Source organism: Sander lucioperca, chromosome 21 (genome assembly GCF_008315115.2).
Source record: "Sander lucioperca isolate FBNREF2018 chromosome 21, SLUC_FBN_1.2, whole genome shotgun sequence".
NCBI lineage: Eukaryota > Metazoa > Chordata > Actinopteri > Perciformes > Percidae > Sander > Sander lucioperca.
Genome location: NC_050193.1, coordinates 17,346,969 through 17,361,516, shown reverse-complemented (window position 1 = coordinate 17,361,516; position 14,548 = coordinate 17,346,969). Strand labels below are relative to the sequence as shown.

Sequence of the window (14,548 nt, the reverse complement as noted above, 5' to 3'; positions counted from 1 at the left end):
GTTCAGGACGTTGCTGGTGGAAACCCCTGTTTAGATGAGTGATGAGCAGAGCTGTAGCCAGGCTTTTTGAAATAAGTCACAGTTACAGATTCCCCTGGCAGAATCCCACCACAATAAGAAATTATTGACAAGCCACCAACCAAACTTTGTAGTATTTTCAAGTATGGCTGGGCAATATGGCCAAAATCTTCTATCCCGATATAGGTCAGTTCATATCTCGATCACGATATGGCATGTTTTCTGGTAATTCAATAATTAGTCTATATGAAATAACCACATGGTAAAGCCTATTTTTTGTATACTCCTGTGTGAATTAAATACTTGACAAATGAAAAGTACGGAGTATTTCTCATTTTATTAAGAACTTTAGTGCAAAATAAACACAACGTGCAAGGATCTGACTGTAAAGCCTCGTTCAAAGGACGTAAATGTTGACGTAATGCAGTTCGACCGTTGCTTTATTTGACATTGCGACAGAAACGATATAGAAAAATATATACGATGGACATTTTTAGATTGTCATATCACCCAGCTATACTATTAAATTATATTTTCGTAATTTCTACCTCACCACAATATGGTCGGGTGTCAAGTATGCAATTCTGGTGAGACATTGCTTTCATTTTAATTTCATATATTTAGTTTTTTGCCTAAGAACAGTCACATTTTGTCTAAAAGATATTAGAATCAGAGTATAAAATTGCCTTTAGGTCATTATAAACCCCCAAATTTCCACATATATTCCCGAGGCCATGATCTTGACATATTTTAGCTTCGCGCCTGGTGATGGGGAATGACGGCAACTTGCAGCCATGATTTTAATCGCCCCCGACAACCTAACTCCCCGTTTAGTTATGCTGTAATTACAGGGACACTTTACATTCAGTCCATTGACCCCAGTGTAATGGGGAATGGAGTGTGCTACTGGAATAATCAAATATACTTAGTTAATTGCAATTTGCTTTTATTGAAACACTCAACAACAATTTCAATGCTTATTGTTGTAGTGCTGAACCGTCTGTTTCCCTCTCTGGTCACAAGGTGGAGACGCTGGACTGAGTTTGAAAGTAGAGGCCACGTGGTGACACACAGACCGACATTTTGTCACACACACACACACACACACACACACACACACACACACACACACACACACACAGTTTTCCAAAGCCCAAGATGACATCCTCTAACGTCTTGTTTTGTCCACAACTCAAAGAGATTCAGTTTATTGTCATACAGGAGTAAATATGCCAGAAAATATTCACATTTAGGGAGCTAGAATCAGAGATTTTTGATTTTTTTTTTTTAGGGCTGTCAAACGATAAAATTTTCTTAATCGCGATTAATCGTTGAATTTCTATAGTTAATCACGATTAATCGCATGTAACGCGTTAATGCTGACAGCCCTAATTTTTTTCTTTAAAAATTACTTAAACCGTGGCCGGGTTGGCTCAGTGGGTAGAGCAAGCGCACATATACAGAGAGGTTTATGCCTCGACGCAGAGGTCCAGGATTCAAATCCGACCTGTGATGATTTCCTGCATGTCTTCCCCCTCTCTCTCCCCTTTCTCACCCAGCTGTCCTGTATTCACAACAACACTGTCGGTGCATCCACATGACGCAAGCCTTCTGTGATCGCACACCACCCCACCCGTCCTCAACGCAGTTGCTAGAAGCGTTTAACCCGTCAAATGAAGGAGGACACGGAGGATTAAACAAAACAAACATGATGGACTCTTCAGAAGAGGTAATTATGACTCGAACTGCTGGGCGCCAATGTCGCGGGTGACACCATTTTGTAAACATAGCCATACTGAGAAATACAGAGAGAGTTGTGTGCAGCTGATAGACTTAATTAGCTATGTATCAACTCATTTGGCAATGGCTTGAACTTAACAAACATTCATTAATATAAAGATAAATAATATATTTTTTAAGTTGCGCACTATAGTTTTAATAGTTGACAACTAATTGATTAATCTTTGCAGCCCTACTCTTGTCTCTCTCTCTTAATCCCTCTTCTGATTTCCTGCAGCTATTAAAAGGCCCATGAGCTGACAAAGCAACATTAGCTGATGATGTTCTGAGTTATTAAATGTTTTTGGAGTCTGTGTTTATTCAACATAAACCTTTCCTTATTTCCTAACGTTCCGAAAGACAAAGCTGCTGCCATGTGAAAGATGTATGAATGCATATTCTTTATGTATGGTTGTGCGTCCTGCATGTGTTTGTGCGTCTCAGCATGTACCTCTTCGTCATCGTCCATGTACTGTTTGTATCTCTGCTCCATCATCTCTCTCTGCCATCTCTCCTGTTCCAGAGTCTGCTGGATCAGCTGAGCCACTTCACTCTGCTCCCCGGGCTTCTCCCGACCAATCACAAACCTGGGAAACATTTGAAATCCATCGGCCAAGTTAATGATCTCAAAACACACGCGGAAATCTGAGAAACTCAAACACACGGCAACATTGCAAACCTTGAAAACATTACACACGTGCACAAATCGCAAACATAAAAAACATTCCAGTGCATAAAACTGAAAGATTCACACCATACCAAATGCAAAAACATGAAATCCATCCGTTACAAACCTGAGCGTTTTAGCATATACCAACCAAAAACCTGAAAAATAATCAATGTATATCACAAATTTGCAAAAAAACAAAAAAAACTAATCCACACATTTTGTGTGAAATGAGCAAAACAAAAATCTGAATATGCTCCATTAAAGTGTGTTTATGCAGGGCAGAGAGAGAATGAATGAGTAAGTAAGTGAGTGAGTGAGTGAGTGAGTGAGTGAGTGAGTGAGTGTGCGTGTCTGTGTTTGTGTGTTAGGCCTGTCACGATAGTCAATAAATCAATTAATCGCACAATAAAAAAAATTAGCTCGATAATTTTTCCGGCCGCGATAATTTCCATTTGCATGCTTTTTTGTTTTCCTTGTCTCTCTCTCTCTCTCTCTCTCTACCAAAGAGACTGGATGACCACTCTCGGTTCCTTAGCGTAACGAGGAGTGAACCCTCTTGTCAGTCACATGGTCTTTGTCTAGGGAGGCGGGACTCCTGGCGGAGAGAGAGAGAGAGAGACAGAGAACGAGCAGGGTTTCCCGCAGCACTTTGCAGTTAAGGCGCCGTCAAAAAAAAGAAGTATGAGCGATATCCGCCGTGTTACTCTACCCCCACCCCACCGCGAAGCTCCGACCTGCAGACAGCAGAGGAGCAAAATGAAGACTGAAAAACAGAACATTTTTACTACAAACATTTACTCACCATGTGGCGGATAGCCACATAGAAATAGATAGATATAATTTATTAATTATATATTATTTTTTAAATTTTATATTTAGTGTTTAATAAATAATTGTTAAATGTAGTACAGTCTGTAGTCTATTGCACAAACACTCGAGGAATGCTGCAAACATTTGACAGCCAGTACGAATTGCCTGGGAGAACATACGTGTCACAAACGTCAATTCCACAACTGTACAACAGCGTGACAGACGACATACTAAAGGAGATCAAAAGACATATTGTGGATATTTAAAATGTCTTCCAGTTCCAGTGTTAAATATTCTTTAGAAATAAAAGTTTATTGAGCTTTGAAAAGGTGTACCTGCATTATTATGCCATTATCATTATATTAGATGAAAATGGTCTCAGAACGACAATATTCGTTTATCGCAATAATTTCTGGGACAATTTATCGTCCAGCAAAATTTGTTATCGTGACAGGCCTAGCGTGTGTGTGTGTGTGTGTGTGTGTGTGTGTGTCAGACCTGACGGTGCCGGTGGTGTTGCGGAGGACAGAGGCAGCGAGGCTCTGAGTGACGCCGACCAGGCTGGTCCCATCAACCTCCACTATCAGATCATTAACCTGGATCCTACACAGACACACGGACATAAAGAGAATAAACAGTATGTGTGAACATGAACAGAGACAAAGACAAAGGATAATACCCTCCCCCAGCCACAGCTTTTGTTTCTCCATTCAGTACTACTATACTATCATTTCAGCGTTTCTTCTTATTCTACCCTTTTTTAATTTTTTTTATTTGATTAACATTTTTTTTTAACACAAAACATACAGCTCACGACATGGATAGATCACATCTCCATCTGAACCCCCCCACTCGCCATCACCACCTCCCTATACAAAATTTAAGACAAGATGAATAGCCATAATATTCAACACTATAAAATAACAAAATAAACAACACGCTGTAAACCAAATAAACATATGTGTATATATGATAACAAGTACCGTTACAGTAGCTCATTCCCCAGCTGCAATGACGGTGCAAAGACTAAGGGTGTTTTCACACATGAAAGTCCGAACCAAGGTTCATGTTTTTGTTACATTGTATACATTTGATCCGATAAGTTTTGGTTTCACACTGCAGTTATGCAAGCGCACTAAAGATCTAAATGTGACAAAACTACGTCCTGTCGTCATCACATACGTGAGCTGCGTCTCCAGATACTTATAATTGATTGGTTTGTAGACGGGCTTCCCCGTCCTCTCGTCTCCTCTCTCTGTGTCGGAGTTTTTTCAGCTGACTGCTGCTCCCCCCTACTGCTGCGGCTCTTTTTGTTTTGTTGTGATGTTGAGAAGCGAGACACGGAAACTTTCTTTCTGGAGAATTTATTCAGAGACAAACGGAAACCTACACTGTACATTTACTACCACTTAACAAATAAACTGCTGATGTATTCTCTGCTCTGATAGCCGACAGCTGTCTGCTCTGAGCACATTCACCGTTACTCTCTCATGTAGCCTACACACTAAGCACCGAGCTATTCCTTAAAGGAGCTTCCCCGGTCTTGTAACACAAGGAGAGTCTGCCAGAGCTCCTTGTATTTGGTCCGAAAGTCCGAACCATACAAAAAATGCTTTCACACTATAAACGAACCGGACCATGGTCCGGACCGAGACCACCTCTTTTTATCAGACCAATATTTGGTCTTTTGGTCCGGACCGTGGTCCGGGGGAGGTTTCACACCTCTAATTTTGGTTCGGATCAAACAAAAAAGTCTGAAAGTCCGGACCAAATGAGGTATGTGTGAAAACGCCCAAAGAGGACAGGTTCATTCAGAACAGACTGGGCTTTTTCAGAAGGGGTTGCTTAAAGACACAGGCGCGAAAACGGAGCATTTCAGACAGAGGGTAAATACAGGTATATTCAGACAGACAGTATGAGAAAAATAATGTGTTTTTTTAAACATTAAAACATGTTCTAGTAGAAAACCAAAATACAAGTATGAACCTAAAAACGAGCATGATATGGGACCTTTAACTTCCACACTAAAATTGGTTATGACACATGGCTTTCATCTGCCCTTTGTCGGCAAGAGGCTCATAATGCCATCGAAACATGAGGATTTAATAACAATGGAGATTAATGAAAATGAAATTGATGTCATGGAGCAGAGGCTTTTGGTTTTGTCTTTCCATTTTGTTGTTGGAGCAGCTGATGAAAGTTTAGAATAGAAAAGACCATAGGCTGTCTGTTATAATTGGACTATATCTTGTTGAAAAGTTGTTATTTTAATGTGATTTGCTAACTATATTTTCATCATATAATTGGTTCTGCAGTTTTCTTGGCAAAAGTGCTTAAAAAATGAAAACCTTTACATAAATTACAGTGCTATACGCCAGTTTAAGTGAGGTGAAACTGCAGTTAATTATGGCCCGTCTACTTCCGCCTACAACCGGATTTGTCTATACATAGTGCAATCCTGTCTTGTACTGTATAATAAAAAATACAGCTGAATCTTGAAATGTGTAATAATCCACAGCTGAACATAGTCCCCAAATGCACTATTTACTTCTGTTTAATATAATAACTGAGCCTTTGTTAAAACTGAAATTATTATATTGTTCAGGCTGCAAACCACCAACACAGTGAGAAGTATAGACAGTCTAACTGACATATTATAGGTTCTGTTTTTTTACGAGATTTGTTGACAATTTGTTATTAGAAAACAGATAACAGAGCATTAAAAATCCTGCGTGGGGGGCACCGGGTAGCTCACCTGGTTGAGCGTGCGCCCCATGTACAAAGGCTCAGTTCTTACTGCTGCTCCCCTGTGCTACATGCCATTCCCCCTCTCTCTGCCCTTTCCTGTCTTAAGCTGTCCTGTCAAATAAAGACCTAAAAATGCCCCAAAATATATATATATATATATATATATATATATATATATATATATATATATATATATCCTGCGTGAGACACAGATAAAGATGTATAAAGGAGGTGAACAGGGTACCTGCCGTCTCTCTGTGCAGCTCCTCCATCGGTGACTGTCTTAACAAAGATCCCCAGTTTCTCCAGACCCATATCAGCTCCTGCACCCATACCTATAATACTGATACCCAGACCATCACCGTCTGCATGCACACACAGACAGAGACAGACACAGACACAAAATATCACACTGAATTGCATCTTTATAGATGTGATTGCTGCTGGCATTATTATGTCAATATGTTCCTTTTGTTCTTAGCATCATCAGGTATATGTATTCATTCTTTTGGTATAGCCATAAAGTTACATCACCTGATACAGTCTGAGCAGACAGTCAAAGCTATAAAACATATCTGAAGATAACATATTTATCCTCGTTCAATGCTTTAAAAATGAAACATAAGTCAGTGTTTAAGCTATCATGCTGTGCTGAGAGCAGCCGTCACGGATGGTTGCTGGTTCCAATCCATTACTTTCAGAATTACTACCTGCTAATTAGGCTAATCCGTGCTAAATGTAATCCCATAAGGGGATAATGGAGTTGTAAGCAGAGTATGTCCACCAACAGCAGCCTGTCAGCTGTGTTCATGTGTGTTAGTGTGCATGCGTGTGCAAGCGTATGTGTGAGTGTGTATGTGTCTGTGCGTGCATGTGTGTGAGTGTGCATGTGTGTGCACGTGTGTGTGCGTGCATGCATGTGTGTGTGTGCGCATGCATATGTGTGTGTGTGTGCGTGTGTGCGTTCGTGCGTGCATGTGTGCGTGAATGTGTGTGCGTGTATGGTTACATAAGAGGCTTGACTGAGTGACTGTCAATGAGTGTGAAGGTGTGTGTGTGTGTGTGTGTGTGTGTGTGTGTGTTCTTGTTTAACTATATTCGTGGGGTCCAAAAACCAGTATACTTGTGGGGTCCGGACAGCTTTGTGGGGCCAAAATGCTGGACCCCACAAGTTTAAAGGGCTGTTTGAGGGTTAAGACTTGGCTTTAGGATTAGGGATAGAATTAGGTTATGGTTAGGGTTAAGGTTAGGCATTTAGTTGTGATGGTTAAGGTTAGGGTAAGGGGCTAGGGAATGCATTATGTCAATGACGGGTCCCCACAAAGATAGTGAAACGCACTAAGTGTGTGTGTGTGTATATATGTGTGTGTGTGTGTGTGTGTGTGTGTGTGTGTGTGTGTGTGTGTGTGTGCGCGCATGTGTGTTTACCCTTCTCCAGCTCTACAGGAAACAGGTCCAGCTTCTCTACTCTTTTCTCCAGCTCGTACTCGGCTGACGCCGCCATGGGGTCAACGTCGTCATTACGCCGATCATAGTCTTCGTTAGAGTAGGTGGTGAATACCTACACAGGGAAAAGGTCAAAGGTCAGAAAGCCTGATAGTGAATTGTGTCATTGTTTACTTAAGTAACGGATCTGACCAACTCCACCACTGCCAACACCCTCAATGTGGCAACACATCTTGATTGGACCACAGGAACATTCAGACGCTAAACATCTGTAGCTCAATCTGATTCTAGCCACTGCACCTTTGAGAGAGAGAGAGAGAGAGAGTGGTAATGGACAACAAAATCATCCAGCAGCCACTCTGCACCGCTGCTGCTGACTCATATTGCGCTAGGAAAACATACATGGATATCATTTTATAAAAATCGACATAAATATCCCATCTCCTTAAGAGGATAAAATCACACATCATGTGTGAATAGGCTCTCACTTTCCCCATCTCCATTGCATCGGCCCAATCCTTTTTATCCACTCTCTATCACACCCCTCCCCCCTTTTCTAAAAAAGGTCAGCAGCATCTGTCTCCCCAGTGACCATCTCCATGATCACGTGGCTTCGTTGCCGTGGAAACCACAGGCTTGCCCAGCGTGAGTGTGGCACTGGCACTGACCTGCTCTCTCTCTGTCCCTGTCTAGCAGATATGCTAATGTGCGTTAGAAAGACAGAGACACAGCCAAAGGCCTTTATGTGTAGGATGTGCTCGTTATAGTATTATTTACATTCCCCTGAATGTAGAAGACTGACACACACACACACACACACACACACACACACACACACACACACACACACACACACACACACAAACAGGGTCAGTGGGAGTGATTGTTAAACGGTTTCCTGTAGTCAGGTTTCCTTCCTGTTGAGTAACTTTAAAGCAGTGTTTATGTGTGTGTACATAAAGCTTCAGGGCACTGCCTGTACACACAATCTCTATACTTTGCCACAAAAATACCAACACAAGAATGCACAAAGAAATAATTGATCTTCTTTTCTCATGCTAAACAAAACTAAGAGCTCTCCTTAGCGGCTCTGTGAGGTTGTACTAAACAGCTGTGCTTTGAACTATATATCTATGCTGGATAGATATTTAGTTCAATTAGAACAAATTGCTATCAACATTGGCTTGGTAATGGTAACCAGAAACGGCGTAGCAATTGTCCAGTGCCAAAGGTGACATCCTTAAATCAACTAACCCTAAAAAGGTAGGCTATTCAAATTTACAATATAATTTAAAACAGAGAAAAGCAGCAGCAATTCATCATTTAAGTCACAACACTCACATGAAGGTTTTAACCTTTTACTGCAACTATAATATGCTTTTAGTTTGGCGGTGTGGCTCCGCTCATGTGATGGTCCAGAACAAATCTGAGCAAGCCTGACACAGATGGTCCCTGAGCCCCCCCCCCCCCAGTTTAACTTTCAGTCACTTGATAAATCCACTGATCAATAACAGTGAGGTCAGTGTTCAGATTGAGCCTCCATTTTCCCCACAGGAACTTTAAAGCGTGAATAGCAGACTATTGATTCAGATATGCGGGAAAAGGGCATGAATGACCGTTATATTGATATATAATGTTTCATAATTGGTCATTCATGCCCTTTACCCTGTGTTGATACACAGGGTAGCTTAGGGTCAGTGCTCTGTATCCTGATGCCTGGATGGACTGGCCCAAATACAGGGCATAGGGCTGCACAATATATAGTTTTTTTATCGTCATGCAATATCAACTGGCGCAATAAACCCATCGCGAAAGGCTGCGACATATTGCAAAAGACACAAAGAGATTTTTTGTGCTAGCTGAAAGAAAATATCAGCAGAAAACTGCACTTAAAAATGTAACTGCAGTTCTTTAAATAATAGAAAGCTGGAAATGATTTAATTGACCTTTATTTAACCAGGTAAGCCGATTGAGAACAAATTCTCATTTGCAACGATGACCTGGCCAAGGCAAGGCATAAAACGTGCGAGACAACATAGAGTTACACATTAAATATGCAAAATATAAAACATACAAAATACAACAAAGAGTCTACAAAAAATATGGCTCAAATATAAATACTGAGTGTAGTACAGAATCTGTATACAGTTTGTGCAAATGAATAGTGCAAAAAGCATTAAACAGATATTAAACAAATATGACAGCAGTGCAGGTAAGATTGTGCCACTATGCATTAGAGCATAAGAAACAATAAAATGAGCGTGTGCAATACTGCTTGAAATGATTTCCTTTCATTTGTTTTAAATTCAACAAGCATGTTTGTTGTATTTTAGCAGAATACTGAAAGCAGCAGAACTGAGTACAGTTTAATATCCGTTTGTTTATCGCAAGTAATATCGTCATCGCAATATTCAACCATGTTATCGCATATCGCACATTTTCCTCATATCGTGCAGCCCTAACAGGGAATAATAGACCACCTGCTTTTGATTGACGCCGCTGCTTCCTGAATGACAGCCTCTGCATAATCTGACCAATCACAAGCCACCTACTACTACCCTGGATAAAAGCAGAGACACAGACAAATTCACATCGCTAGTTGAACTGTGGGACTAAGAGTCAAAGTGCTGTCCATTGGAATATTATCAGGACACTGGGCAGTGTGCACACAGGCTCCACCTATTCCAATGACCGAATAGATTTTTAGCATCTAGTATCACATGAGGTCCTATAATTGAAATCTAAACTGACAGATTAATCCACGCAGCATGGCTATGATGAACAATAGCAGCAACTACTAGCTTACTAAAACACTTGCTCAACAATTACTTAAATTACAAAAAAACAATGAAGAACAAAAATGACTACAATGTATAAACACTGGAGCTAAAAACAGAAGCAGACTTGCTGCTAATCCATGTTGGCTGAGTGGCGAATTAGCCTGAGTCACTCTAGTCAGCTGGATTTCAGACAGGTAACTGGATCAAGATTGGGCAAGGACGTTACCAAAGACTCGTCTCTCAGTCTTTACTGGCACGAAACACACAATGGGAACATTGATACTAAGGGAATCACAAGGTGCCTCACAATACATGGCTCACGATACCGATTATATCACGATACAGCAATTCTGCAATAATCAATATTTTGCTAGACTATACTATAATGATGCATCATGATATAGGCCTAACTATGAATACAAAATGCCTGTGAAAAGGTTAAGTGCAGGTTTTCTCTCTTTACTCACCGCAAGTCCAAACTGTTACAAAACAGTACAATTCTGCAGCACAAGTTTTGCAGTCTGTAAATTAAAACTACAGAACTTTAGAGCAACTATGGGTCCAGACTTTGGACTTAAAACGTGGCTGGGGCATGTTATTTTCCTCAAACTGCAGTCCGCCATCCCGTTGAAAACCTCTTCCTCTACGGCGAGTTAACTTCTGTTCAAGTTTCCCTCATTCATGTGTAGAGCTCCACCTCGAGGAGCCATGAAGTAGCGACACTGGGAGCAGGGAAATCTTTTTAGAGCCTTGTTTTATTCATTAAAATACCAATATTTGGCGCTAGTGTATTGATTGTCATATCGCATGAAGGACATGGATATATTGCCATATTGATATTTAGTCCCACCCATAAATGATACAATGCAAAAGAGCTAAATGTGGTCTGCTACTGTAGTTCTGAATTTCATTTATAATCTATAATATATAAAGCAATAGTCGGACATTTTCGTTTGTATCCTTAATAAAAGTAAGGTCGATCGATACCACTCTCACATCTCAGCATAAAGACTAGAAACAGGGGGAAACAGCTATTCTGGCTCTGTCCAACGGTCACAAAATCTGTCTACCCCAAACCATAGTCAAACACAATCAAAACGCAAACTGTTGTTTTTACACATTGGTTTTTGTACGGATAAAACAAATGAGACATAACGTGTTAATTTGTGAGCTTTAGAGCTGCTGATAGGTGAAATTGGTTAAACTTTGAACAGAGCCGTTTCCAGTCTTTAGGCTAGGTTACGCTAAGCTAGGCGGCTACTGGCTCCATCTTCATATTTACTGCACAGACATGACAATGGAATTGATCTTCTCATCTACGTTTCGGGGCCAAAGCGAATTAACCTATTTCCTAAAATATGGCTTTAAATAAATTCTGAAATCCTGGGATGTAAGTCATCTCTCCCAAGTCATTTCTCAGGCAAAAATGGCTTTTAGTTCCAGTTTCTCAAATGTGACGATGTGCTGTTTTACATCACGTCATACGTCATTAGGGGTGGGAATCGGCAGAGGCCTCACGATACAATATTATCACGATATTATTGCGATTTTAAACATTTTGCAATATTCTGCGATATACTGCAATTTATTACCTTTTCTCCAACTTCAAATTTTTCCCAATTTCAAATTATGGCTCCAAAAGAGACATATCTAAAAAATATACATTTCTCTGTTTGTTCATCTCACTTCACTTTTATTTCTGCAAAATGGGATTGTCAAGCAGACAAACTGGCCAACACATATATAATAAAAGATCAATACTTGCCGTCTGTGTATCGATACAGTATTGCCACGGAAAATATCTTGATACTATGCTGTACCGATGGTTTCCCCCACCCCTAATTTTTGATACTATGATAATAAAGTGAACAACTTTGGGTTTTGAACTTTGGGTCGGACAAAACAAGTTATTTGATGACATTGCTTGGACATTTTTCACTATTTTCTGACACTTTGTAGAGCTGTTCATGCTGGAGGTGAAGCGAGGCCAAACCCCTCCACATCTCCCTGACACAACAGAGCCACAACCACAATCCTGCTTGTCTTCTCTACATTGCGTTAATGATTTCAATCAGGATCGGGTGCATCCCTTAACTCTTTAAAAAGCACGACTTAATTAGCTGTTCAGCTCACATCAATGCACACACAATTTCTTCCAAACAAAGCTCCACTTGTGTGTTTCTTATCAATCAGCTTCTCCGTGTGTGTGTGTGTGTGTGTGTGTGTGTGTGTGTGTGTTCACACATGAGTTTTCAAGGAAAACAAACACACCCAGGTACATTCCAACTGCTTTTTGCAGATGTACAGAGGTAGCCTTGTATACAACTCAACATGGACAAATCCAGTTATGTGTCAGTAAAAGTGAGATGCAGGACAACCTTGCTACTTTAACAGGTTTTCTACATTCGTTCCTCATTTATAGCCCTTTACCATTATGTTGTGTTTATGTGCTCCTGTGAAAGAACATCATCCAGAACTTTAAAAATAAGCTTCTAAACAGTGCTGTAATCACATGGTATCAAATGTGGAGGACATTTTTGCAAAATGACGTGCTGTGGAGGCAGGTTGGAGACTCTAAGTACCGGAGGAGGTTTGAGCTCTCCTGGTTGACTTTTCCTTGAAGTGCCAACCAGTTTTGAAATTGAGTAACAACCGCCAACATGCCTAGGCAGTGAGTCTCAGTTCACTGGCTCTGTTCCCTGCAGCAGAACACCTCTCTGAACATGCAAGACAAGCTACAGACATCATGCCACTTTCTCTCAAAGGGCTTCACTCACACCACATGCTGTCATGTTGAATCCTTTATGGATGCTATTAGGATCTAACCCTTCCTCAGTTACAATATTAATCTGCCTATTTGGCTGAGGTTCACTTCTGAACCAAATAAATAAATAACATGATTATTACTAGTTGCATGGTTTATTGCCACTGCTGTTGCTTTTATTCCCAAAACATCTGCCAAGGTATCATTCAAAAAGCTGTGTAATATAGTAATTGTTTTCAGTATTTCTTTCTTTCAGTGACTTGAAAGAGTTTAGTACAAATTTAGCAGCAGTTCTAATGTGTTCTAATGTGTTCTCATTAATAAAGTTGTTAGTATGATGTTAGTAGTATAATATGTAGAATGAGGGGCTTCTGTGCTCTTAACTATGCGGACATTACCTTTTAATGCTAATGTTACTTTTTTATGCTAATGTTACTTTTTTATGCTAACGTAACTTTTTCTATTCTGTTAATTTATTTAATGCTAACGTTCATTTTAATGCTAGTGTTACTATTTGATGCTAACATTACTTTTTTATGCTTAAGTTACTTATTCTATACTAATGTTACTTTTTTATGCTAATGTAACTTTTTCTATTCTGTAAATTTATTTAATGCTAACGTTCATTTTTAATGGTAGTGTTACTATTTGATGCTAACGTTACTTTTTTATACTAACGTTACTTGTGTGAAATGGGATTGACCTTTAACTTGTGCTGCTCATTGCATGAGCACACACACTTAGATCATTTCTCAATACTTATACGCATGAACTAACGCTTACCCAGAGCCTACGCTACTATCCTTCATATCTCACTTGAATTTAATGTGTTATTTTAGCTAGCCAGAGACAGTTGACTATCAAAGTGTGGTAGAAAGGTTTGGAAAATGCAAGGATGAGCGTCACATATATATTTAAACAATGATTTGTTTTAAATGATTGATTATTTCTAAATCCTAAAAAAATTTCATAAATAAGCTATCTTGACTATCTTAGTGTTCTAGGCCCATACTGCAAAATCATCGTTGATTGTTTGTAAAAGGGAAACCTGTCTATAATTTTCTTTTTTGATTAAACTTTGAAAATGGAATTCTTCACATCACATTTCATATCCTGAATCTCATTTCGGTCTTACTGTTGACTGTGATTAGATAAGGTCAATGTAGCTTTATAATGAACCTTATTGTCACATTGTTCACAGTGACCCTCTAAAGCAGAGCTCTTCAACAGGGGGTCCGGGACCCCCATTGGGGTCCTCAGAGTTACTGCAGGGGGGCCACCAAATTATAGTACATTTTTTGAAAGTTTCCAAGAAAAGAAAATATCCTGAAACACATGAATCTAACATATTATTAGCAAATATAAATCAGCCTATTTTTGAAGAAAACATTGATGATGATTGGTAAGGTAGTCACTAGGGTAACCATCCACAAATACAGTTTTCACGGATTCACTGTGCGACATGAATGTTTAACATTAAAACATGATCATGATCACAAAATCATGCCAACAATTATTATTTTAATAGCTAAG

The 14,548-nt window shown here is 39.7% G+C and overlaps 1 protein-coding gene across 3 annotated transcripts in view; it reads right to left on the bottom strand.

Moving 5' to 3' along the window:
• LOC116063742 (neurabin-2-like) overlaps positions 1-14,548 on the bottom strand; it is a 40,504-nt gene that overhangs the window by 7,519 nt on the left and 18,437 nt on the right. For all 3 annotated transcript variants that reach the window (XM_031318674.2, XM_031318673.2, XM_031318675.2), the window contains exons 6-9: positions 7,454-7,586; positions 6,270-6,390; positions 3,776-3,880; positions 2,249-2,384 (exon numbers count right to left, since the gene is read on the bottom strand). In XM_031318674.2, the coding sequence (XP_031174534.1) occupies positions 2,249-2,384; positions 3,776-3,880; positions 6,270-6,390; positions 7,454-7,586 (495 nt within the window). The remainder of the gene's footprint in view (positions 1-2,248; positions 2,385-3,775; positions 3,881-6,269; positions 6,391-7,453; positions 7,587-14,548) is intronic.